We start from the raw sequence: 27674 nt of genomic DNA, 5'->3' as shown, positions 1-27674 counted from the left end.
ACAGGTGACTCTAAATCTGAATCGTGTAATCTTGATGGTTTCAGATAGGTTCAAATAAATCATCACACATCAAAGTTTACAGCAATGCTTTTATAGGGAAAAACAGAGAAAATGAGCAATGACTAATTCTCATATCGAGATATATGGCAGATGAGACAATATATGTTCCAGGTTGCTCGCTGTCTCTTTTCTTGTTTCAACCAACATTTGTCTGCAGTCTGTTTTCATGCCCTGTGAAAGACAATATGCAATTTACCCCAAGCACATTCTTCAGAACAAATAAGTACACACTCATGGATATCCCACAGCGTTCATGTGCTGGCTTTCAATCTGAGTGACCTTACATCAGTTACACTTGTGTTTGCAATGATTGAAATGCTCTAGGAGAGACAGGCCAGACATGAAACCATCCCACTGGGACACTCAACAGTGATGACAAATAATCACCTGCAAGCAACAACAGAAGAGCTCTTTCATCATCACAAATTCAATTTGGGAGACAGACGTTTGCCACTGACACACCCACACAAACCTTTCAACAGTGTCAACTCCAAGCTTCATTCTGCTATGTTGATTCTTGTAAATGTGATGCTAATGGTGAACACAAGTGGAAGGATTTGTTAAAGTGGAGACATGTCACTCGCTTCTTGCCAACACATTTCAACATTAATATTTGTGATAAGGCAATAAGAGGATTTTGACAAAAAAAGGGTTAGTAACAGGTGTCCATACTGGTATGCAAAAATGTGTTGGTCTTCTATTTTCTTTTGCCTTCCTATTATTTATGTTCATTACATTGATACTTTCTTTAACTGTACCACTTAAGCATTCCTTTTCCTCTCCCGCACCTTTTGTCACCTAGGGAGTGGTGGCAGCAGAGAAGAGTAGAGGGGGTCAGCTTCTCGAGGAGCCAAAGATGTTGCCTTTTCGAGCGAACACCTTCAGCCTGCAGGTGTCTATCCAGGATGTCCCCCAGTTCCTGTGGAGCATCAAACCCTTTACCACCTGTCAGGTAATGGTCGGCATAATTGAAAAGTTGCTCTAAAAGAAGATGACTGAAAAAGTCTCCAGAAAAGTGCTAATTGGCATTATCCTGTTTATGCTGTTTAAAGCTACAGTAATTGCTATGGTGTGTCTAGGATGTTTCTCCCACATTTATTCCTCAAATAGTGTGAAAACTACATTTTCCCCCCTTTTTTATACACACTACATAATTTATCAAGTCATTCATTTAATATTTTAATTAATTTGGCCAAATGACAACTTAAGTAGAAGTATCTTTCCTCATAACACTGCAAAAATATTCCTGCTGTGTGCTGTGTTTTTATTCTAGTATAGTGGGCACTTATCAGGTCCATTAAACTGCTTCATTCAATCGATCTGTATATGCAATGCTTTGTAAATGTATTTAGACCACTTGTCATGAAAACAGAATAACATGAATATTTTATAAATCTTTCAAAAACATGTTTAACTTCCATTTTAGTGAGCTGTCAATGAGTTGATGTTTTAATAGGAAATCCCCACTGATTTCACCTTTATATACACAAATCTGAGCGAGCTCTAAGCTTCTCTGAGAAGTCAGAAATTAACCAAACATTCACCCTCATAACAATTTTTTATGTTCACTGCATGTAAACTGCACATTAATTTTATAATTCGACAATACAATAATTATGTACAATTTTTACATTTTCTGTTAAACAGTAAATTGAAAATTCAAAGCTGGATTGAATAGTAACAATGTTTTAGCATTAAAAATACCTTTACGGTTAAATATCTCCGACTTACCAGTGTATTTAACATTATATTACAGACAAAACAATATCCATGCTTCCATCCATTTTCTGAACCGCTTCTCCTCACACGGGTCGCGGGCGTGCTGGAGCCTATCCCAGCTATCATCTGGCAGGAGGCGGGTTACACCCTGAACTGGTTGCCAGCCAATCGCAGGCCACATATAAACAACCATTCGCGCACACATTCACACCTACGGGCAATTTAGAGTTGTCAATTAACCTACCATGCATGTTTTGGGGATGTGGGCGGAAACTGGAGTGCCCGGAGAAAACCCACACAGGCACGGGGAGAAACATGCAATCTCCACACAGGCGGGGCCGGGGATTTAATCCCGGTCATCAGAACTGTGAGGCAGACGCTCTAACCAGTCGGACACCGTGCCGCTACAAAACAATATATTGGTTATTTTTTGTTTTTTACGAATGCTGTGGCATAAACCTTACATTGAGTGGCGGTCTAATACAGTTTGTTAAGCGCCGTCTATTTCAATATGTTTTATCTAGTGGCGGAAATACCAAGGTTTTATTTTACGAAATGTATAATTGCAAATGGGATGAGTGATCGAAACGCACATCAGATGAACTTCACGGAAGAGGTCTGACCAAGAATAACATTTCCAACTTTCTTTTATACACATATTCACTCAGTCTCATCTTCTTATCAGCAATTTATTCAGCATGTGCTACTTCCTGCTGTCTTACCCTGAGTGAAGTCAAAGTCGACGCTATCAAAAGAAAATGACAGAAGAAATGAAAGGAAACAAAACATTACAGGAAAAAGACTTAACATTAACAAGCTGTTTCAGTTCAAACAACAAATTAGCGTTTTAAGACTAACATCTCTGCAACCATTAGGTGGAGAGAAGCTACTGTGCGTCCTGACTACTGTCGAGGTGCCCGTGAGCAAGGCAACCCACACTCTTAAACTTGAGAGAAACTATGCATTGATTTCTGCATTTTCTGCTGTCCAAATAAACATACAGTAGCAGAAAATACTAGCTGACTATCTTAGTTGCTGCCGCTATGGACACATTAAGGACACATATCTGTATATTTTGATGTGATTTAAAACACATTTAAATGTAAAATTAGGAGGTCGATAATCGGAACAGGGTCTAGTCTTACTGTGAGTCAGTGACGTGGAAACAAGGAATGCTGGGTTACGCGACGACAAGGTACAACGAACTGGCGACCAGAAAGAATGAGACACAAGGTTAAATGCAAGGGGTAATTAGGGTGAATGAGGCACAGGTGGGAAAGATGCTCTCAGGAGCAGGTGTGTACGAGACAGGGGGAAAAGAACAACCGGAACACACACCCATGACAGTACCACCCCAGTCCGGTCAGTGTGAGCCCAGTGGTTGACTCTTCCCCTTCAGGTCGGAACCACATAAAGCCTGTTTTTAGCACAATTTTCAGGGCTAAGAGTGTGCTTCAGAGCCTCCTTTACCAACGTCTCAATGTCCCAAACAAAAGCAGAAACGAAAGATGACTTGGGAAAAATGGTTTTAGGGTCGGACAAAGAATTTTCTGCGCAGAAAATGCACGATAAAGCATCTGGCTTACCATTTATAGAACCAGGTCGGTAGGATAACGTGAAATTGAATCTAGTGAAGAACAGAGCCCATCGAACCTGGCTCGCATTTAATCTCTTAGCAGATTTAAGATATTCCAGGTTCTTGTTATCTGTCCATACTAAAAACGGATGTGCCCCCTCTAGCCAGTGCCTCCACTCCACCAAAGCCACCTTGACTGCCACCAATGTCATAATTTCTCTCAGCTCAGGTCAGTTTTTTGGAGAGATAAGCACAAGGATGTAATTTACCATCCTTGAGACATTTCTGGGAGAGCACTGCTCCTATACCGGCATCAGATGCATCAACTTCTACCACAAACTGCTGATTGAGATCTGGCAAAGTGAGGATGGGAGCGGAGGTAAAGCTCGATTTAAGTTTCTGAAAAGCTGCCTGAGTAAGCGGGTTCCATACGAAAGGTCTGTGTGGCGAGGTAAGATCATGCAAAGGCGAGGCTATAGAACTGAAATTTCTAATGAACTTTCTGTAGAAATTAGCTAACCCTAAGAACCTTTGTACATCTTTGCGTGACGTGGGAGTGGGCCAATTAGTCACAGCATCAACTTTGCAAGGGTCCATTTTGATTTCACCTAGAGCCAGCACGAACCCCAGAAAAGAAACGGACGCCTTGTGGAACTCACATTTCTAAGCCTTGACATATAGTTCATTCTGCAGTAACTGCTGCAACACAGAGCGGACATGAATGATGTGAGTCTCCTCATCCGGGGAGAATATCAAAATATCGTCCAAATATACAAAAACGTACACATTCAACATATCATGCAAGACATCATTGACAAAGTTCTGGAAGACAGTTGGAGCGTTAGTTAGTCCAAAAGGCATCACCAAATACTCGTAATGTCCCGTCGGTGTGTTGAATGCTGTTTTCCATTCATCCCCCTCCCTTATCCTGACTAGATGATATGCATTTCTTAAGTCTAGTTTGGTGAAAACCTTGGCTCCCTCCAGGAACTCAAAGGCGGTGGAGATGAGATGAAGAGGGTATCTGTTTTTCACAGTAATATCATTGAGACCCAGGTAATCGATACAGGGTCGCAGAGTCTTGTCCTTCTTGTCCATCCGCAGGGGATGAAGATGGGCGAATAATCCCGGCTGCCAGTGATTTATCCACATACTCCTTCATAGCTTTTTGTTCCGGCCCTGAAAGAGAGAACAACCTCCCCCGTGGAGGTGTGGTTCCAGGCAGCAAGTCAACGGCACAGTCACAAGGTCTGTTGGGTGGACGGGATTTGGCCTTCGACTTGGAAAAAAACGTCTTTAATGTCCTGGTAACAGGTGGGCACTTGAGATAAATCAGGATCCCCAGATGGGGTCTGTGGATTGTCATTTGAAACATAGCCCTGAACATCACATGGAGGCTTGAAACAGTTCTGGGCGCAATTGCTGCCCATGACATAACATGCCCAGAGGACCAGTCAATGTGGGGGTTATGTAATTTCAACCAAGGGTTCCCTAAAATAAGGTCATGGCGTCGAAAACCTGAAAACTAATGCGTTCCGTGTGAGAATCAGGAAATGTCAATGAGTTTTTGGGTGCGGTGAGTGATCTTGCCCATAAAACTGCCGTCTGCAGCATAAGTGTTGCGGTGGCGTTTTATTTGAAAGGTTCTAAGGTGCATCCGTCTAACGAGGAGGGAGCTGAGTAAGTTTGCATCAGAACCAGAGTCAATTAATACAGGTGTATGAATTTCTTGATCAGGAGAGCATAGTGTCACTTTAGGAAGAACCCGGGTAGGGTCTTCCTTAATGAAATTTAGACTCAACGCTCCCGTACCCTTGCTACCGGCACCGGCAACCTTGATGTGACAGTTGCTCACAGAATGACCCAACTGCCCGCAGTAGAAGCCGGCGTTGACGTTCCTCAGGGGAGAGACGGAACCTGCCCAGTTGCATGGGTTCATCCGTGGTGATGCTAGCCAGTGGATTGAGACCGGAAACCGGGGATCTGCCTTGGTTTGGCTGGTCACCAAGGCTCGTCCCCCAAGTGCGCGGTGAGGCAACCTTCGCCGAACTCCGTTCAGCTTGCGATCCAAAAGCCTTTTGTCGATCTTTACAGCAAGAGCGATGAGAGTGTCCAAGTCGATCGGTAGGTCTAGCGGGACCAAATGATCCTTGACGGCGGGGGATAGTCCTTGAAAAAAATGCATCGAGTAGTGCCCTATTATTCCACTGACTCTCAGCTGATAGAATGCGAAACCCTGCGCTTGCCTTGGTGTAAAGTGACAAGGGAGCGAGCTGCCTCACGATCTGGTGTGGAAAACTGAAAGATTTGCTCTATAGTCTTTACGAAAAAAGCCCACGAATGACACGCGGCGGAATTGCGGCTCCATTCAGCAGTAGCCCACGCCTCCGCACGACCAGTCAGGTGGGAAATGACGAAAGCGATTTTTGCCCACTTGGTGGGGAAGGCAACTGCCTGCAGCTCAAAGTGGAGTTCGCACTGATTAATATTCCCAGAATCTCCAGTGAACCTCTCCGGTCGAGAGAGCTGTGGGCAGACAGCAGCGGAGGTGGCAGTTGGTTGCATGGTAACTGCTTCACATGGAAACGTTGGTACCGTGGCGGTATCGGGTGTTGTGCCAACTGGTTCCTTCTTCTGGATCATTTTCATAAGAACTTCAAACTATGAGGCCACCTGTCTCATCATATTGTCCTGATGCTCTGACAGTCCCTCTAGATGAAGGTGGAGGGCAGCAAGCTGCTCCTCCTACTTCGAGAGGCCTTGACCCTGCGCTTGAAGGGCTTTGCGCACCGGGTCTGAGTCTGCTGGGTCCATGTCCAGTTTGTTCTGTCATGAACGGAACTGAAGATAGGACCCAAAAATGCACGATTCCAAAACAAATGGACAGTTTCAAAAAGAGAGCTTTAATATACGGGCAGAGGTCGGTACACAGGCAGGCAATCGGAAAAGGCAACAGTATCCAAAAACGTGAGGCAAAAAGGCGAGGTCGATAATCGGAACAGGGTCTAGTCTTACTGTGAGTCTGTGACGTGGAAACAAGGAATGCTAGAACGCGGCGACAAAGTACAACATATTGGCGACTAGAAAGAATGAGACACGAGGTTAAATGCAAGGGGTAATTAGGGTGAACGAGGCACAGGTGGTGAAGATGCTCTCAGGAGCAGGTGAGTACGAGACAGGGGGAAAACAACAACCGGAACACACACCCATGACAGCACCTCCCCCTACCTCTGCCTGACGATTATCTGCTGCTTTGTGCTGTGCCGTGCAGTCAAGATCAAAATCACGAGGTATTCAGCAGGAACATAAGTCAACACCTTTAATACAGTCTCCTCTGAGAATTACTGAAAAATCATGTATTAATATGTGGATTTGGCAGTGATGGAATACAGAAGAGGTCATAGACATTCCTAGATATGTGCCGGTTTTCCAGAAATTAAATATAGATGAAATCCATTTTTCAACAGTCATTAAAAACTGAACCTTATTATATATTAGCTATACAAGTGTGTAAATATTAAAATCTCCTCTCGGCGCAAATCCTATTCTCATCCATCCATTCGTCCATTTCCTTTGTCCTCATTGGGTGAGGGGCATGGCACACCATGGACTGGTTGCCACCCAATCGCAGGGCATATGTAGACAAACAACCATTCTTCCTCATTTTTACGATTACATTTTAGACAACTATAGAGTCTTCAGTTCAGTTGTTGGAACACGGGACGAAGCCAGAGCAAACATGGGGAGAACATGAAAACTCCACACAGGGAAGCTGGATCCAAGTTTTCAACCCCTTAGAACTGTGCATCAGAGATGCTGTGTTTTTTTCTCTCTCTTTTAAATAAAGGCTTCATGCTGTGCTTTTTTTTTCCCTTTTAAATTTTTTTACAACTCATATTTCTGTTCCTTTGTTGTGGCTAATGTGTGTGTAAGAATGGGTCCTGTTAAGGTTGAGACCTGAATCATGTTTTGAGCATACCACTGTTGTGTACGCTGTAACTATGTGTTGCTCGTAGGAATTCTCCTTCCCTCAAGTGTGGTGCAGCAACCGGCAGCCTCTGCACTGTGCCTTCTCTCTGGAGAGATACAGCCCAGGCACCACGCAGCTCTCCTGCAAAATCAGCGTGCGGCAGGTCAAAGGCCATGAACAGATTCTGCAGGTTTACACAGCTGTTGGCAAGGTGAGCCACTTCGGCTGCGGGCGGGAGATGGACGGGACAGTGTACTTTCTTGCTCAACGTTTGTCTAACCTTCCTGCAGCATGCCCACTGTCAGCAGCGGCAGCTCTCCTGAGCATGCGTTGTGTATAAAAAGAGTGACGATACCACTATGTTCTCTCCCAAAATTGTACAGTAAATACATAACAGCAGCCCAGGCACTTCCATGCATTTATGAATCTTTATTCAGAGAGAGACTTTGTCCAGAAAATAAGTACCGTATTTTCACGACCATATTAAAAGGTGCAGTCTCAGTTACGGGGTCTATTTCTGTATTTAACACATACATAAGGCGCACCAGGAGTTTGCATGTTCTCCCCGTGCCTGCGTGGGTTTTCTCCGGGCACTCCGGTTTCCTCCCACATCCCAAAAACATGGCTTAATTGGAGACTCTAAATTGCCCATAGGCATGACTGTGAGCGCGAATGGTTGTTTGTTTCTATGTGCCCTGCGATTGGCTGGCAACCAGTTCAGGGTGTACCCCGCCTCCTGCCCGATGACAGCTGGGATAGGCTCCAGCACGCCCGCGACCCTAGTGAGGAGAAGCGGCTCAGAAAATGGATGGATGGATAAGGCGCACCGCATTATTGGGCGCAGGCATGGCAAAACATATGATAGCTTAAAACATACGGTAGCATGCATGCACGCTAAAACAATGTTTTTAAAAAGGCAGCGGGAGCAAAACTGAGGTCGGTTGTACTTTATTGAAGTATTTAACAATGTACTCGCATTATTTTTTTATCAATCCTCATCCACAAATCCATCAAAGTCCTCATCTTCTGTATCCGAAATGAACAGCTGGGCAAGTTCTCAATCAAACACGCCAGGTTCCCTCTCGTACTTGTCAGAGTCAGTCTCGTTGCCGTGCGGCTCCTCAGAAATGATGCCGGCTTTTACGAAAGCTCGAACAACAGTGCAAGCAGACACGTTAGCCCAAGCATCCACAATCCATTCACATATGGTGGTGTAAATCGCCTGCCGTTGCCTCCCAGTTTTAGTAAAGCTGTGTTCGCCATCTGTCATCCATCGCTCCCACGCCAGCTTTTCCTTGTAATCCACCGGAGGTTGCTGCGCCACGGTAGTCCTTGCCCGGATGGATAAATGGCGCCGTTTTATAAAACGAAAACACCAAGACGGATCTCCTTGAAAATGTTAGATTTTCATTTCTTCTGCAAGGGTTATTGCACTCAGTCGAATGGGGACTGTAGAGACGCTTCTCCCGGCTGTTCTTTGCTCATTAATCCATTGCTCAAGTTGGTTTTCCAACTCGGGGCACCTCGACTTGTTTCCGCGGAAACGCAGCCTCGTCTTCTTGACTTGGCGAAGCTCGTTTTCCTGTTTCCTCCACTTGCAAACCATGGATTCGTTGATCTTGAATTCTCTCGCGGCTGCTCGATTCCCGTGTTCCTCCACGTAACTGACAGGTTGCAGTTTAAACTGTGCTTCGTAAGCGTGTCTCTTCGTAGGTGCCATTTTCGGGGGTCCTGAGCCAAACCGATGTTGTTTTGCACAATGCACACCCCGGCGCTATATACCTACTCGGGACGTGGCTTTCGCGTCCTCCTTCACGCACCCTTCCCCCTTTACGTCCTCATACTGTCCTCAGCCACGTCCGCTTTTCCTCTGTATAAGCAGCGTGTTGGCAGGAAATGTTCCCAGTAAGTCAAGCGGTCAAAAAAAAGTCACAAAGAAAAAAATAAATAAAAGTAAAGCTCATCACACAACAACATTTATAGATGTTGGAACTCAGTGCACACATAAGGTGCGCCCCATTATAAGGTGCCTCGTCCATTTTGGAGAAAATGTAAGACTTTTAAGTGCGCCTTATGGTCGTGAAAATACGGTACTTTCACATTCACATGCATGAACACCTGGGAGCTTCTCAGAGTAACAACCGTCTTCTGTCAGCAGCTGAGCGGCTCCACTGGAGCAGCTCGGAGTTTGAAATCCTTAGTCAAGAGCACCTTGACAAGCGTCTGTTTAGGCAGAGGAGAGTGATACTCTTCTGCTCACAAGTGCTTTTTCACACTCAGTCATTTACATGCTTATCTTGCCCGAGGCCTTCAACACTACTCAGCTTTCATCATCCCAGGAGGATGAATTCTTTGTCAGAAGTGACAGCTAAACAGCTTTTTTTTTTTTACACCTGCAGCAGTGGTAGAACTATGTAATATACAGTATTATTAGCTCTGTCAAAACACAAAAATGACAAACCATGATGGCTATTTTAATTAGCAAACCTAATTTAACATTCTTCTTCACTACTTAAAAATATATATATCTTGGCTAAGTGTGTGTGTGTATGTGTATATATACTATGCTATTCATAGATACATAATTATCAGTAAATTATTATACACTGCACCAATTGTAATTATTCAAACTTTGAAAAATAATAGCCATGCAGCTAGTACATTTTGAAAATGCAGGTTGTTTGTGGCTGTTTAGACAGCTTGGCTTTTTGCTGAAAAAATAAATAGAAAAGCAGTTATTTTGGACACGTGTACAACTGCCATTTTGGAGAGTAAAAAGCGGGTGCATGCATACGTGAGTATGTTACATTGATACGTGAATTATGGAACACTCTTGTTCTGGATGTTTACTGTGACCCGCGGAGAGACATTAGTACCATAAGTCCAATTCTTAACCCAAATAGAGTACCTGCCGAGTGTTCAAAAATGTGTTTTTAAAATATCAGGAGTACAAACCGTTGGTTTGCATGGTCGAGTTTTAGTAGTTATTGTAGCTGTTTATGACCGGAAGGATCGTATTGACTGTTTTTAATGTTGTCTGAAACATACAGAGAAACTGGAACTCATTTTTTAAATTAGATCTTTCTTGTGTACAAACCTTTAGATGACATTATATACAGATGCAGGATAGTGTTGTTGTAATGATGTTTATGACTATTCAAAAAATAAATCTGTTTACTAACAGATTAAAACCTGTCTTTTTCCCCAGACTGAAAAGGAATTGGTTCCAATTTTCATGCAGACAGACTGCACCATCACCTCTCAGACGGGGCCCAAGGCTTTCAAAATCCCCTTATCCATCCGCCAGAGGATTTGCGCCACCTTTGACACTGCCAACGCCAAGGGCAAGGACTGGCAACTCTTAGCCCACAAACTCCACTTAGATCGGTGAGCCGCTTTCCTCTCTTGCATTTGATGTGAGATTGTGTCAAATTTGGAACCTTTGTTCTGCTGATGAGACTGACTCCAAGTGTTATATGCATGTAATAGTGGAATTTCTTTTCATTGGTTGTTAAAATGCACAGAATGCATCTAACATAGAGAGAATATAAATATTTTCAGATCACATTAACTCAGGCTTGTTAGGCGCACAACCACTAATTGTTCTGTATTTTGGACAGCGACAGTATGTTTTATGTTGTTGTATCAATACTATACAGTGAAAGATAAGGACGCAATATTTTGCAATATCAATATTATTGTCCTGCCCTCTGATTTGCTGGTGACCAGCCCAGGGTGTCAACAAAAGGTTAGCTCGGACAGGCTCCTGCCCATGCGCAACCCTAAAGTGGACAGGGAGTATCGAAAATGGATATTTTGTCCCATGCTTCGTGATCAGACAACACACACAGGTCACCGGCACAATCTAATAAGACGCAAGAGGAGATCCATCCATCCATCCATTTTCTGAGCCGCTTCTCCTCACTAGGGTCGCGGGCGTGCTGGAGCCTATCCCAGCTATCATCGGGCAGGAGGCGGGGTACACCCTGAACCGGTTGCCAGCCAATCGCAGGGCACATACGAACAAACAACCATTCGCACTCACATTCACACCTACGGGCAATTTTGAGTCTCCAATGCATGCATGTTTTTGGGATGTGGGAGGAAACCGGAGTGCCCGGAGAAAACCCACGCAGGCACGGGGAGAACATGCAAACTCCACACAGGCGGGGCCGGGGATTGAACCCCGCACCTCAAAACTGTGAGGCTGACGCTCTAACCAGTCGGCCACCGTGCCGCCGCAAGAGGAGATCTGTATTCAAAATAATTTTACCAACGTAATAATACCAAGCCATTTGTATTTACAATTTTTTTTTTTCCCCATTATGATGCGGTGCAATTGTACATCACTGCAAAGTCCAATTACAATATTAAGCATCATGTTAATTACTAACTCAAAATTGAATATAGTTACCTCTGTAAAAACTGAATTTTGAGATGACCGGTGTTTACCTGATGAAATGTCAAGTGTAATTCAAAACAACAGTATGTGCACTGATAAGGTTTTGTGTGTGCGTGTGTGTGTGTGTGTGTGTGTGTGTTTAACAAATGGGGGGAGCCCCTATTGTGATGGTGATCCTCAATGTTCTTTGCAGGGCTTTCAATTGTGGTGGATATTTAGTCTCTTGCTAAGCGGTCTCCTATCTTGGAGTCCTTTGGGGTTCCAAATTATCTAGATAAGATTTCCTTTCCACACTGGTTGGTGGCTTTGGATCAGACCAAATGCTGCAGCCTTTCAAGTTACCTTCTTTCATTGTCCTTGGAGAGTTCTAATGAGCTGCAGTGAAACACTGACCCCTACCGGACCATCCGTACATGACAAATTCATTGGTATGCAAACAAAAACAACAACAACAAATCTAAACAACACAGGGTTTGTTCTCCTGTTAAGAGAAATTATTTGAGATGGTAACATATTCTTGAATATGTTTTGAATTCTCATGAAGGGTTAAAGCGTTAACCAGATGGTAATGCCTGCTCACAGGAACACACCATTTTTTTTGTGTTCATTTAAGATACCGAAATCATAGTGACCTAAGTCATATTTATTTAGTACTAATGTTTACAATTAGATATTTAGGGTGTTGTGGGAGATGCATGTTTTTTTTTAATGTATTTGTTTTGTTGTTGTTTATTTCATTTAACTGTCCATTTAATGTAATAGATTTAGTTTTCCTGAAAAATCTGAAGGTGCTCAGAGGTCTTAATCAACAACTTGTACTTCTTTAAATAAAAGTTTATGTCCTCAAATGCTTATTAGAGTATCTATGCTGGTAGGTTTATTTGCATATAATTATCAACACGTTTAATCCTTTTGGAAATTAGATATGAAAATCCCACTGTAATTATATCACTTGCAGCATTTAAAGAGGTCCCATTATGCAAATGTCCACCTCTATATTAATATTCCGGGAGTGTCCCAGAGATTATTTGCACACACAAAAAAAAAAGTATATTAGCAGTTTTTGTGCTGATGAACAATATCGTAAGTAGGGAGAATATGGCAGAATGGAGGAATGAATACATAAAGTGGGATTTAAAAAAGAGAAGGTTACTGAAGAAATTGGAACAACCATACATTTTGTAGCTGACAAGTGGTTCTGCAGAGCTGCAGACAGCAGATAAATGACACCATCTGTCCGTTCATTTTGTTTTTTAAACCGCTTGGTCTCAGTAGGGTCGCAGGTGAACTGGAGTCTATCCCAGCCGACATTGGGCAAGAGGCAGGATACACCCTGGACTGGTTGCCAGGCAATCGGAGGGGGGAAAAGAGACATCAATTTTATTTACCTTTGAAATGAAGTTATGTCCGTCAGCACCATCACCTGACAGCCAGTCTTTGGAGGTCAAAGAGCCAAAATCTTCCCTCAAAAATGAGACAACGCCACAGGGATAACAATAGTTACTGTGTGGTTGAGCCAAATGGTTGTATCTAGTCTGAAAGGCACATTCTTAAGAATTCTTTGTAGGTCTGAGCGAAGTTTCAACTATGGTGGATTTGGTCAGCAGCCTGCAGTAAGAAGCTCAGACCGCTTCTCATTCATCACGCAGGACCATCACTGACTCTCATCACGCCCAAATTTCATTTGCAGCATGACAACGACAACTATAGACCCACGTGGAGTCATAAAAACTTGAACAAGGTGCCCTGCGATTTATGATTTGGAAACCCACCTGGCCCTGATATTAGCATCTTAAGGTTCTAAGGAACTTTTCATACGCAATAGGTTTATGTCCTTATATCATTTAAGACACACAAGCAAGACCTTTGACAATATTGGCAAATTCCTTCTAAGGAAGAATTCTTGAAGAGAATCAGTATTCAGGAGCGGGTGGCCATTTAACTTGAGAGGTTTGACTGAGAAAGACAGAGGAAACACACATGGGAAGTGGGAATTACAGTGCAAGACATACAGTATAGTACGGACCCCCCCTGGTGCCAAGGTATGAGAAAAATAAAATTCATTGATAATCTGTTCCCTCAATTTAGTAATCCGTTCCCTCAGTTTAGTAAATTGTACCCTCAGTTTAGTAATCTGTACCCTTAGTTTAGTAAACTGTACCCTCAGTTTAGTAATCCGTACCCTCAGTTTAGTAATCCGTACCCTCAGTTTAGTAATCCGTACCCTCAATTTAGTACTGTGTTTAGGAAACACGCAGGCTAATTGTAGCCGGTCCTGCTATATAATGATCAACCCCCTCGAACTACAGCAATATTGTCTTTCAGTTAAAAAACGGGATGTAGGATATATCACGACATGACAATTTAAACACAGAATTCACACCAGTAAGAATAAAACATACAAAAAGAACTTACTTCACTTGACAGATATACGTAGGTATACGGAGCCCCAGACATTTGCTAAACTGAGGGAACGGATTACTAAACTGAGGGTACGGATTACTAAATTGAGGGTACAGTTTACTAGCAGCAGCCAACCTATAAAAATTCACTTCCAAAACAGTTTGCGTGGAGGGACGCCAATAAAGACACGAGTGACAGCAGCAAGAAAAGGACAACAACCTGGACACATTTCAAATGTATTGACAATGCAAATTCTGGAAAAAAATGTTCACGATGGTGCCAGTGTGTCGAATGGAACTGTTGCTAACTTGGTGCTCATGCAACGCAGAGTCATTGCTTTGTAGTCCTTTCTGAGAGAATCTTCTCCAAAACAGGGTAGATCAATTCCAGACAGAAGAAACTGAAGCAGTTCCTCAAAGCTTGAGGTACTTGGTATTTCTTAATGCCAATCTTAGAAAAGTTATCTGGATGCTGATTTCCCCCCCCCCCCCCCCCCCCCTTTTGTTCGTACATAATTGAACTTGCATTGATTATGACAAGTACTGAAGCCATAATTTATTTGCAATTATGATTATGACTGTCGTATGGAAATGTTCTTGACAATTGTTCCGGAAGTTAATTTTTATAGGTTGGCAGCTCTGTATACATTACAGTCTACTAACATGTAAAAATAAAAAACATTTTCATTATTATTTTGCTTACCTGATCTGGGTTCATGATTTCATGAATTCAGCGGAATATCATGATTCCACCATGTAAATGAGGGCCTTGGTTTATGCAATCAGTTTTGCATACCACATCATTTAGTGATCCTCCATAACAGGCAGCGCTGATAAGCACATGTCATCTACATACTATGTATCTGCACTTTACAGCAGCTACAGAAAAGTAGCTCGCTGTTATGTTTAGTTTCTAGGTGGACACAAGAAAGTGGCAGAATCGGGTCACAAAGAAAAACAAGCAGTTTTTAAGGACTGAGTAATGTGAATAAACAAAAATCCGTCAAGGGTGGTGGTGGTGGTAGAAGAGTCGAGTCAGGATAAACTATAAGCATACATTTGGTTTGCAAAGGTTCAAGAATATCTTACTGGAAGTGTCAAAGTATTGCCAAGCAGAGAGCTGGCAATGAAGGGTCATCTTACCCAGGCCTACGCTTGTATTCTGAATAATAGGAGTTTTGTTTGGTTTTAATTAGCAGTGAAGTTCAAGATTCTAACCAGTCGGCCACCGTGCCGCTCATTTCCATACAGATAAATGTATTTGGAACAGGATTATTGGACGACATTCCACAATTCCTTTTTTAAGTTTCTTCATGCTTTGATTTGAAATAAAATGTCCGGCATTCCCAATGCATGTAAATAGAAACCAATGTCAGGATTTTGAGCTTTACCAATTATTTTTTAACACACTGTTATTATTCTGAACACAAGTGTATGTTGAAGAGCTAAGCAGGAGATCAGTGATTTGTGTGGCTCATCAACCAGAGCCGAGAGATGAGGGAGCCTGACCATGCTTCCAGCCAAGTCACTGCGGAGCAGGCAAAACATGCCAAGTGTACAAACATGTCAGAAAGCCATGACAATAGCTTTCCTGTTAGTCCCCCTCCCACTAACATTACCATAATAAATAATGATGGGATGAGGAATAGAATAATCTGCATCTGAAAAAAGGGTCAATACTGTACCGTATACTGTTTGTACTAAGTATATTATCTGGCTCAAATGAGAAAGAATGGGACACTGTTAAAGCAGCACACGAGAGACCAACTGCATTTGTCTTCCATTTTTAATTCCATTGTGTGTAACGGCCAGGTGTTCCAAGATGTTTGTCCATATCTAATAGCATTAAATAGTTTTCCTACTCCCAATGTTCATAATTTCTTTCTATTCATTCATCTCTTTTTTGTGCATCTCAACAGAAACCTTGCTTATTTTGCAAAGCAGCAGAGTCCCTCAGCCGTCATACTGTGCCTATGGGAGGCTCGCCACCAGGACACGGCTGACCTTGACTCTCTTGCCAGTGCCCTTGAGGAAATTGGCAAGATTCACCCCAAAAGTTCCCCCAGGGATCAGGATGAGCAGGAGACTGACTTGAATCAAATACAGGAGAGCAGTCTGAGATGAATCTCCACATTTGCAAATCATAAGGCAGAAGGTTCAGCATCTCAATATCCAGGCTGAAGGAAGAACATCAACCTGTCTTGAGTACACACAATGAAGTGTGGTGGTGTGGCGCAATGTGTCAATGTAGACACAATGATCTGTCTCAACAGGGAGAGATTCGGCTTTACCTGCTGTGGATTCTATTACTACTGTCCTCTTTATTAAGCAGCCTACTACCGCTACTGCTAATCAACTTCACTTTGTTTTTTGTTTACAACTTAATTTTATGTATTCCGTCCTAGTGGATTGGTGGGAGAGACAGATATTGTGTGTCTAGTAGTTTTTGATTTGCCGTGAGAACAAACGCGATATCCACCCTAGTATTGGCAGAAGATACTAATTGCATACAGTAAATGTTGTATTTGTGAAAATTCAAGGAATTGGATCATATTCATCTCTTAAAACTGTCCTGAAGATCTAGTTCTATTTTCAGACTTTGAGCATAATATATGTTGTATGATAAAATTATGGTATACTTTCCATCATCTACACCAGAGGTGTCAAACTCAAGGCCCGGGAGCCAGATCCGGCCCGCCACTTGATTTTATGTGGCCCGCGAAGGAAAATAATGTGTGTCAACTTCCATGATTCTTGTTAAAATCTGCAACGAAATTTCAAATGGTCATATATCATAAGTGATAATGTTGAGATACTGCAAGCATTTTTGTGTTACCAAACATGAACAACAGTTGAAAAACCCATTACCATTGATTTCTGATTCCAAAACTATTTCATAAATTTCGCGTGTAAATATGATGAAGCCGATTAAAGATTTTTATGGTTTCACAGTCATAATGGCCCTCTGAGGGAAACCATAACTACAATATGGTCTGCGACAAAAAAGAGTTTGACACCTCTGATCTACACTATGACAGCATGGTTAGAGAGTGACTGCCTGACATTCTCGCATTGTCCAGTGGTTGAGTGATTGCATATCGCGTTTTTACAGTTTTTTTCACTGCCTGAAAAAGGGAGCTGTCGGGGCTGCATGACTGTGGCTTATCAACCAATTACACCGTTAAGAGCTGTCATGTTGACTTCACATGAGCACACCAAACAAAATTCCATGCATCTCCATTTTACTGGGGTAGCAGGAAGACTCGAAAACTGGAAATAAAATATATTCACAATATATTTTGACACCCCCAAAGGTTTGAGATTATTCCGACTGTGCTAGTCCGATCACAGATCGGAACAGTAAAAATCAATACAATAAAACAGGTAGGAATTGCAGAAATACGCTCCTCTATATTACTCTGTTAGTTTCTGTTTGGTTTTCTTTCCATATCATTGTTATATTTGACAGACTAATTAAGTTCACCTAAGAAGAGGAAAGGCACGTGGATTTTATAAATGATTACATTAATGAATTCTTTACTGACTGCGGGAAGAAATTAGTATACCGTATATTGACTGACCTTTGCAACCAACCAAGTCAAATAATTTTAATCTTTCCAAATTGCATGGTTAGTGCCTTGGCCGAATATAAACCATACAATGTCGTTGCCATGAAGTAACATAAATGTGTGTTGAAGGCAACACATTAGGTATACGTACGGTAAATTTCCTTCAGAGCAACAAAATATACTGAATATCGGGAAATTAACAATCACAGTACTTGTGACCATGTGCAGGCATACTGAATGATTAATGGAGTTACGTGAAGGAGCTGCATGCTCCTATGTAACACCTGGTTCATCAGTGTTATTCGGGAAATTGGTAATTAACAGTCTGTGTTAACCAGTGTCAAAACATCTTCACTTATAAATTTATTACGCACTTGAAAATTTGGAGCCGCACTTTAGATGTATGCCTTACGGTTTGTTTAACAAATATTCTCTGGGAAATAGCCAGTGGCGACTGCTTGGAAAAGGGGAGGCACTATTGTGGTATCGTTGGAATTCTATCATTCAAATTGGATAATTGCCATGGTTATCCGCAAATATTACAGGCACAATGAGGTCGAAAAAACATTTAAGTGAAATTCTGAGGCAAAAGGCAAGAGTGCAAGAATCTCAAAATTATATTTAATTTCAAAAGCAGGTGGCACGTTGGTCGACTGGTTAGCACATCTGCCTCACAGTTCTGAGGACCGCGGTTTAAATCCCAGCCCCGCCTGTGTGGCGTTTGCATGTTCTCCCCGTGCCTGCGTGGGTTTTCTCCGGGCACTCCGGTTTCCTCCCACATCCCAAATGCATTAATTGAAGACTCTAAATTGCCCGTATGTGTGAATGTGAGTGCGAATGGTTGTTTGTTTATATGTGCCCTGCGATTGGCTGGCGACCAGTTCAGGGTGTACCCCGCCTCCTGCCCGAAGTTAGCTGGGATAGGCTCCAGCACTACCGCGACCCGCTTGTGGATAAGCGGTTCAGAAAATGGATGGATGGATGAATTTCAAAAACAATATGCATGCAGGCAAAAATAGTCCAACAGTCCAAAAAAAACAAGGTTCCAAGTAACAAAGAAACCCTAGAGATAAACTAATGACATAAAACATAACATGACTGGAGAACTGTGACTCACAGCAACAGACTACAAATGACAATAAAACAACCATGACTGACAGAAACCAGGGATCTAAATACAAGCAAACTGACAAGACAACGAGGAGCACCTGGACAAGACTTGTGGCTGGAGGGAGCTGATAAGTTGACACAAGGTTATTAATATGTGACACAGGAAAACCTGACAAAAGCATGAAACAAACTAAATAATCAGAACCAAGTTAAAAAAACAAAACAAAACAAAAACGCAGGCCATGACAAATGTGGCGTGTTGTAACATACATTAGTTAAATTTTTAAATATATAAATAAGATATATAAAATATTTGCAAACATTAGCAACAAAATTCAGTTTCGTGTTCACAGATGCGTTTTAAACACAATGGGCTCTATTTTCCTGACTAGCTCAAATCCCGCACGGCGCGTGGCGTAACTCTGCGGGGGCGACAAGAAGACGGGTGCTGGTGTGGGCGTCAACAAAGCTGGCTTCAATCCTGTCCAATCGAAGCGGGTTATTGCATACCCTTTAAAAGCGGCGCAAATAGTCTCACATGGTGACATCATATATGCGGGAGAGGACTCAGCGACCAGGACTGTAGCATTGATGTTTACCGGTATACCCTTATTAAAGGTACCAAATGTTGGCTATTTAGACCTTCTTAGAGTGATTCTATAACGTGGACTAAGTATAAGTGTCAATTTCATTTTAAAAATGACATACTAGTGTCTGGAAAAGGCCCCTCTGACAGCTACTTCTGTTTGGTCCAGTTTTGTATCTGCTTTGTCCATCTTTGGTTAAGACCGCCCCCTTTCCTCAGATTGGTTGCTTCTATGTAGAAGACCCAACCATCACTACTTTGTTATGTTGAGGGAGCGGAGAGGGAGACGGAGATCTTCGCTAGTGACGTAGATAAACTCGAGAAATTCAAACGACCTGATTTCAGGCCTCTTGGCAGAAAAACATCTGGAACTCAGGAATGCTTGGACAATTTTAATTCATATTTTACATGTTTACTGAGGCATCATAGAGACGATATAACTTCCAAATACTAGAAAATGTTTCTTTGGCAAAATACAGGACCTTTAAATACTGAATGAGATGATGAAATTTCCCTGGCGACTTAAGTGTCCACGAACTTCATTGATTTATATCACCTCTAACCATAGTTCGTTTCCACCCCCCGGCACCCTCCCCCCTTTGTGCTGTAGGTGTGACAAAGAAAATATAATAATAAAATGACTAAAAAATATAATAATAATAATAATAATAATGCATTCAATGGATTGATTTCTCGAAGGATTTTATAGTTTGGATGCCCACTGTTGAAATAAATCTGTCATCCACCACCCAAGTCACCACCAAGACCTCCATCAAGTGCATCTTCAAGGGCACACCTTCGCTGCGCTGACACCGCCCAGCTTGGCAAAGTCTTGGTCTTGCATGAAAATGAAGATGCATCATTGAAAATAGAGCCCTCAGTCACCAAAATGTCACCTGCTCCAGTCGGAAGCCGAACGACACGCCCCCCGTTGCGCCGACACCGCCTAGCTTGGCACAGACCGGTCTGCCAAATAGGCAAACGTGCAAGCGAGCCTTACGCTGCTAAGAATATCAAGATGTGCATTTGCGCTCCATTCCACATTGCGCAGTCTATGAATATAGAGCCCAGTATATTGTATTAGATGATATTCTGTTGGCTATTTTGAACAATATTGATCATTATTGTTTATTATATCAGTGGTTTGTCATGGTGTGACTTCCAATGAACTGCCTTGTGTCTGAATGATGTGAATGACTTTACTGGGAGAACATACTGTACAAGATTTTCATTTGCCTCCATCTGCATTTCCAGCCCAAATAAATAATAACCGTGTGAATTCTTTGATGAATCTCTAACTGTAACAGATGATCTATTTAATTTGCCACAATTAAAAACTGCCAAAATGAAAAGTTTAACAATGGCTTATGTTGCACTGAGCTCATCCTGCGTGTGTTACTCAGCATTCACTTCAATTTTAGATGTGTCTCAGATATGTCAACTGTGTCTCTTTGATTAAACACAATGTCAGACATGCACATACACAGATTTGTCCTCACTGTGTACTGTACAATGCTTTGGTGACATTGGCTAACATTAACTCTGTTTCAGGTGAAAAAGTTTGAAGTTGTGTAAATGATTCCTTTTACCCTGAGTTGGTCCTTCTCATGCTCTTTTTTTTCTTTTGTTTTTCTTTCGTTCTTTTTTTTCTGCACGCATGGCCTTTGGCTTCATATCACTATTCTCGTGCCTTGTTTAACTACTGTAAATGGTGGATGTTGTAAAGTACAGATGGGAATGAAAAAAATAATCACACTGATAAACATTAGGTAAAATGTATTTCAATTATATTATTGAATAGGCTACAGAGCTTTTCTAGTGCTGAACATCCTGGGTTTGGTAATACCAGGACAGCTTTGTGGTATATTGGATCTATAATTATGGACATTTTGGATGTTTTCTGTACAGTAGAATTTGCAAATGTATATGCAGCCTTTTGGAAATAAATGTACAGTTGAAAGTAGTCAGTTTTGTTTTTTTTGTTTGTTTTTTCTTAAACAAATAACTTTATAGAGAGTCCAGTACAGTCCACCTTTACATTTTAGTGGTAGATGCATTGCTAAAATGGGTTAATAAAACAAACCCGTAATCTTCACAGTTTAACTCCAAATCAGTCATGCTTCTGGGATAAGAACCTGTCCATTTTGGAAACAATGATTATTGTGAATTAATGTCACCTTCCATTGTGCAAATGGGACAGTCGCCGGTTGAAAGAAGAGCCAATTATCAGGACAACCCCAATGAAGGAATGGTTTTGTAAGTGGTTTCCGCAAAAAAAAAAAAAATTCCGTCTCATCTTTTCAGGATCATTCCTGTCTTGTTTTGCATTTGCGTCCTTGTCACTAGTGGTAGCATGAGGTGATTTGTGCAGCCCTCAGAAGTTGAATGAGTAGTGCAGCTCCTCCAGGATGGCTCCTCCATAAGCAAGTATCATATTTTTTTTAAAGATTATCACTGATTATCTGTGGTGTAAAATATGTCAAAAGTGATTATTTTTCTCCCATATCTGCTTGAAAAACTGTCAGGGCCAAAAATTATCAATATCAAACAAGTTCTTTATTTAATGCACAAACGATAGTTTGTGCATGTGCCCCATCCCCATCATAATAATGATGATCTGTTCAATGAACTGCTTTGTACAATGATTCAGAGTCTTCAGTGTCTGTTCACATATTTCAAAATGAAATACGTCTGATCCAGCCCACATGTCAGCAGAGCTTGTGTATCATCTGCTCACTCTGCGAGGAGGCGGGCTAGACCATGTTTTGGTACTTTAGTGGACTGGTGTACAACCAGGGGATTTAAAATGGGATGTCTCCGGTGGTTTGGGCATCAACACAGTCAATCTTCAATCTCCGCCAATGGAAGCAGGTTATTGCATAACCTTTAAGAGCGGCGCAAATAGTCTTGCATATCGTGACGTCATGTCATAAATGCAGAAGAGGTCTCAGCAACCTTAGCGGTATTCCCTTATTCAATACAGAATGAGCTGGTGTAAAATTGCTGGTGACTAAAATGTGTCGGTGGACCTCACAGATTTATATCCCCACCAAAGATCATTCATTTCCACCCCACCACCCCCTATACTGTACCTCTGACCCCCATAGCGGCGTGCCAGCCAGTAAGTGGATTTAAAATATATAATAATGATGAAGTAAATAATAATGCATTCAATGAAGTGATTTCTGCAAAGATTAAGAGGTTTGAATGCCCACTGTTGAAATAAATCTGTCATCCACCACACATGTCCCAGGACCTGCCTTTTTTATTTTTTTCCTCTTTCTGCCTTCATGTACACTAATCAGATTTATCAAAATCACGTTCGATCCCCGCGCCACAACTTAGACATGGTATTAGCAGGTCTAAGTTTAGAGGGACTTTCTGACACCATAATGTCACTCCGCCAAGCGCATCTCCAAGGGCACGCCCTCACTGAAACCGAGTCTTGAAAATGCATCACTGGAAATAGAGCGCTCAGTCACCAAAATGTCACATGCTCCAGGCGGAAGCCAAAGGACACCCAATGTCAGACAGCAGTGTTTGGGAACTCAAGCAAGATGGCGTTTTTTTTTTTGTTCCTGACAAGTAGTGATTTGGGAGATGGGAGGTTCCGCCCGACAACTACAATATGTAGCTTGTCGTTGCGGAGGATTTACTAACTCTGTATGGTTTTCTTAGTAAAGCTGCATAATAAGTTGGAACTTACGAACACACATCACATTCTCGCAAATTCACACTCTTACATCTAAAAATGGCGACCCCATAAGCTAGTAAACAAAAGCAGATGGAATGTTTTAAACATACATTTTTGGGAACAAATACTTTGTAGATTTAAGTAAACTGCAGCTGATAAAGAAGATATGCAAATTTAAGATATAACAGAAAGTTTTGACGTCTTACTCATTTAAGATCGCAAAGCTTAATATGTGTGGTCAACACCGAGGGACGTTGCTGGGATGTAAAACGAAACAATAGTCAATTAGGATGCAACGTGAAGCTTGTGCTGTTGCCTTACACAAATGGAGGAGCAAACAGTTTTGTTAAGTACAGTATCTGTAAAACCAGCCATTCACCACAATATGGTTACCAGCTAAGAAAACAGTGAGCCTATTCTTCTTCTATTTTATCTATGTTACTAGTAAAAACGGCCGGCATTTTCTTTTCATTTTGCTGTGCCAGATTTTGGGAATGTGAATTTAGCCGAGGTCCACCAAAATTGCATTTTTTCACTGTTTCGCGCAAGGTAATACTTGTTCTTCTCAGATTACGTTGTTGGTTTACCACCTGTTTTTGAACATTTCAATTCGGTTGAGATGTTCTGTAGTTCTGACAAATTTCGGCGTTGGAACTCACACATTCATAAGAGTCGTACACAATAGAAAACTGTGTCCGTGATTCACTATTAATTTGTAATTCTGTCAATAAACTTCCTCTTAGTTTGACCCTGAAATTTAGATGACTCAAGCGGACGCCGCCATTCAAAAATCGAAAAATAGCCTTTTTAAACATCACATTTCAAAGACTAACATACGGGCATTATGGTACCAAAGAGTCAAGGTTTCAGTCAGAAATATCCTCATGATTTACATTGAGTTCTGGGCAAGAAATTTTAGGCCAATTTGCGACATAAGAAGTGTCATAAAATACTTAATCCTGATCCAATTCTTCCAAACGAGGACTCATTTTTTTCGTGTATCACATCTCTTACCAATGATATCATTTATTTTGATATTCAAGTATGTTGAAAATTTGATTAACATATCTATTTGTTTTTCTACTTCTCCTTCTTTGTATTTTCTTGCAGTCTGGATGCCTTGTGGCACCATGCTGCCTCCCACAGGTCAGTCTCGCTATAACTGTTATGCCACACTATGTTGTAATACTACAACAGCAGGCATCAGATTTTGGGGGAAAGACTCACAATTGATGGAGATATCGTTGTGCGTGTAGTGGGCTGTGTTGCTCATCTCAAGTACACCACACACTATAAGAGCAGTAAGGAAATACAGGATAATATTTTTCCTAATCATGTGGGGGTTCTTTCGCATTTAACAAAACTTTCAATATGTTAAAAAATGATATGTGTCTAGCCAGTTTAAAGAATTGCTACCTTTGATTAACTCAGCCTTTCTCAGACCTGAATCAAGTCGAGCACCACTGCTTCCACAGCTGCCATGTCGCACTACAGACTTTGCAGGAAAAAGATTGATGCTTTCATCCAGGTCTGAGAGGAGATTTCCCATCATCTCACCAGGAACGCCAACAAGTTCATAGTATAATAGCATGTCTTCATTGTTTATAAAATAAACACAAAAATATTAGTAGGTCTCAGTATAATTTTTTTGTAGGCTATATGCTGAAAGCTAACACATATTTCAATTCAGCCTGACTCCTCGAGCTGTGATGGTCAATTCAGAAAGATTACTGATCCACTTTCTCCTTCTCTGAATTTATGTGGAACGAATCAGTGATTTATTGCAACGTGGCTTCTGTATACAGAAGAAAAGGAAATGTCACAAGTACAAGACCTTTGTGGATTAAACTAAAGTAACTTACTAGTTGCCAGGAAGAGACCAGTTTTGTTTCCTGCTGCACCGCAGAAGTACCTTTGACTAGATAGATACTAAATCTCAACTGCCTAAGCGGTGTAATATGAGTTGCACAAAGTATTTGAAGAAATTACAAATTTTTGGAAACTATAGGTCTCTGATGGTCACTGATAACTAACTATCTGTGTCATTATCATGTACAGCAGAACAGGAAACTCGCAGGATTAATTAGCTTTATGTAAGATTTGCCCCAAATACAATAACAGCCACAGTTAAACTGTTAACTGAAAATAACAATTTATATTTGACTACAGTCAAATAAAAATTTGTGAATATGTCCAATATGTGCCCTGCGGCGGCACGGTAGTCAACTGGTTAGCACATCTGCCTCACATTTCTGAGGACCGGGGTTCAAATCCTGGCCCGGCCTGTGTGGAGTTTGCTTCGGCTAATCTTCATTCCTCTGCTTTCCAGTGCATGCCTCCACCTTTTTAACTGTTCCTCCACCTGCTCCCTGCTTTCACTGCAGATCATAATGTCATCTGCAAACATCATGGTCCATGGGGATTCCAGTCTAACCTCATCTGTCAGCCTATCCATCACCATTGCAAACAGGAAGGTGCTCAGGGCTGATGCCGTCCCACCTCCACCTTAAACTCCTTTGTCACACCTACAGCACAACTCACCACCGTTCTGCTGCCCTCATACATGTCTTGTATTATTCTAATATACTTCTCTGCCACTCCAGATTTCCGCATGCAGTACCACAGTTGCTCTCTGGGTACTCTGTCATAGGCTATCTCTAGATCTACAAAGTTACAATGTTGCTCCTTCTGACATTCTCTGTACTTTTCCATCAACATCCTCAAGGCAAATAATGCATCTGTGGTACTCTTTCTAGACATGAAACTATACTGTTGCTCGCAAATACTCACTTCTGTCCTGAGTCTAGCCTCCACTACTCTTTCCCATAATCCTGAAATATACATTCATATATTAGTTTGCCTAAAAAGATTAACTCCCTCCCTGTGGCTCAATTTACCCCACTCTCCACTATATATATATATATATGTGTGTGTGTGTGTGTGTGTGTGTGTGTGTGTGTGTGTGCGTGTGTGTGTGTGTGAAATTCCCTCAGATCAAACTATATTCTTGCCACATGTGCTGTATGTTAGAAGAAGGGAATGTTTCATCCAGATCCGGAGCTTTTTCTGGATCCAAGGGAACAACATTCATAGATTTCACATGCCAGTATGAATTTAGAGATGGCAAAAGCGCTTCAGACAAGATTTCTTACCCAGTTTACACTTTACTCTATATCATTACTTTTTTACAGTATGTTTCAATATCTGTTACTGTGTAACATAAGGAAAATATCATGATTTTTATTTTATCTTTACAACTGATACTGACCTTAGTGCAACAGATGAGCAAAATCCTGTGTCGTTCATCTGAATGCAAATTTACGTTTTATCTTGGAAAATGGGGCTTAGAAGTTTCAGCTGCGTCTCTTGTTGCGAATAGGAATAAATGGTACAGAAGAAATGATGCAGACATTTAAAGAGAAGGAAAAGGGGTATTTTGGTGAAATGTGAATTAAGTGATAAATGAACTGCAGTGCAATTGTGGTCTTTTGGTACCCGTGTGAACCTGTATACTGTCTCAAGTTGCTAAACAGCTTGTAAAAACCTTCAGTCATATAATTCCAGCCTGATAATTATCGATACATTTCTACTCATGTTTACGCCGTTCGCTGAAAGCACCATAAAATTGTGTAATTCTGAGGTAGTTCTGAACGTCAATCAAAAGCCACTGTCCATTGGTCCATACCGTGTAAAAGACGTTCTCTTTAGCCCACCCTTTCCTTTTTGGTCGCATATCTGTGAGCTGCAGACAACCGCTCCTTAGATAATGTTAACGGGCACATGAGTGATGTTTTCCAAAACTGACATGCAGTTTATGATTGATGGTTCAGTAGTATGCATTTGACAGTATGCTATTCACAGCAATTTAGAACTTCAAATTCACTCTCCACAAGAGTAGCAATACTGCCCAAGTCCCAATTATAGAATATTTTAAATGAATGTATAAATGAAATATTTGTTGCCTATTGTGAAAAGTTATTGGTTCCATAGAGAGGTTAATGTCAAGGCGGAATGTTACGACTCTAAAAAGATTGAGTATAAAAAAATGCCAGGTATGATATTTAAAGATTCTATAAAACATTCACCATCGTCGGGTGATGTTGCAAAGATAGATTTACCTTCATTAATGACCTATTTTTATAGTGACCTAATTGTCAGATGTTAAGAAGGAATACAGTAATACTAAGTGAGGTACAATTTAAGCATAAGTAATTAAACATATCAATTGAGCTAAAACTATGTCTCCCTATAATGTCTCTCCTTCCATTTTCTGTGAGAGGCGGGGTATGCCCTGAACTGGTTGCCAGGCTTCCAACAAATAAAATCCAGCAACACATGCTTTGTTGATGTTTCCTCAGTATGTACCTGTAATATTTAATAATAATTAATAATAATAATAATGGCGGCATGGTGGGCGACTGGTTAGCACATCTGCCTCACAGTTCTGAGGACCCGGGCTCAAAAAATCCGGCCTCACCTGTGTGGAGTTTGCATGTTCTCCCCATGCCTGCGTGGGTTTTCTCCGGGTACACCAGGTTTCCTCCCACATCCGAAAAAACATGCACAGTAGGTTAATTGAAGACTCT

General features: G+C 41.5%; 1 protein-coding gene and 1 long non-coding RNA gene across 5 annotated transcripts in view; one reads left to right on the top strand and one right to left on the bottom strand.

Annotated features, from left to right (window-relative positions):
* unc5db (unc-5 netrin receptor Db) overlaps window positions 1-21357 on the top strand; it is a 212070-nt gene extending 190713 nt beyond the window's left edge. For all 3 annotated transcript variants that reach the window (XM_061766757.1, XM_061766756.1, XM_061766758.1), the window contains 4 exons: window positions 863-1012; window positions 7372-7536; window positions 10534-10712; window positions 16049-21357. In XM_061766757.1, the coding sequence (XP_061622741.1) occupies window positions 863-1012; window positions 7372-7536; window positions 10534-10712; window positions 16049-16253 (699 nt within the window). In that variant the 3' untranslated portion in view covers window positions 16254-21357. The remainder of the gene's footprint in view (window positions 1-862; window positions 1013-7371; window positions 7537-10533; window positions 10713-16048) is intronic.
* On the bottom strand, window positions 101-27674 carry LOC133474769 (uncharacterized). 2 transcript variants are annotated; one of them, XR_009787619.1, is made up of 4 exons: window positions 27566-27674; window positions 849-979; window positions 533-591; window positions 101-231 (listed from the first exon to the last, which is right to left on the bottom strand). It is a non-coding gene; the product is annotated as an uncharacterized LOC133474769 (long non-coding RNA). The 2 variants fall into 2 exon arrangements; XR_009787618.1 differs by lacking the exon at window positions 101-231 and adding an exon at window positions 349-447.

The sequence above is a fragment of the Phyllopteryx taeniolatus genome, chromosome 3, assembly GCF_024500385.1.
Source record: "Phyllopteryx taeniolatus isolate TA_2022b chromosome 3, UOR_Ptae_1.2, whole genome shotgun sequence".
NCBI classification, from domain to species: Eukaryota; Metazoa; Chordata; class Actinopteri; order Syngnathiformes; family Syngnathidae; genus Phyllopteryx; species Phyllopteryx taeniolatus.
The sequence above is the reverse complement of the archived record's forward strand: the minus strand, read 5'-3'. Positions and strand labels throughout refer to the sequence as shown.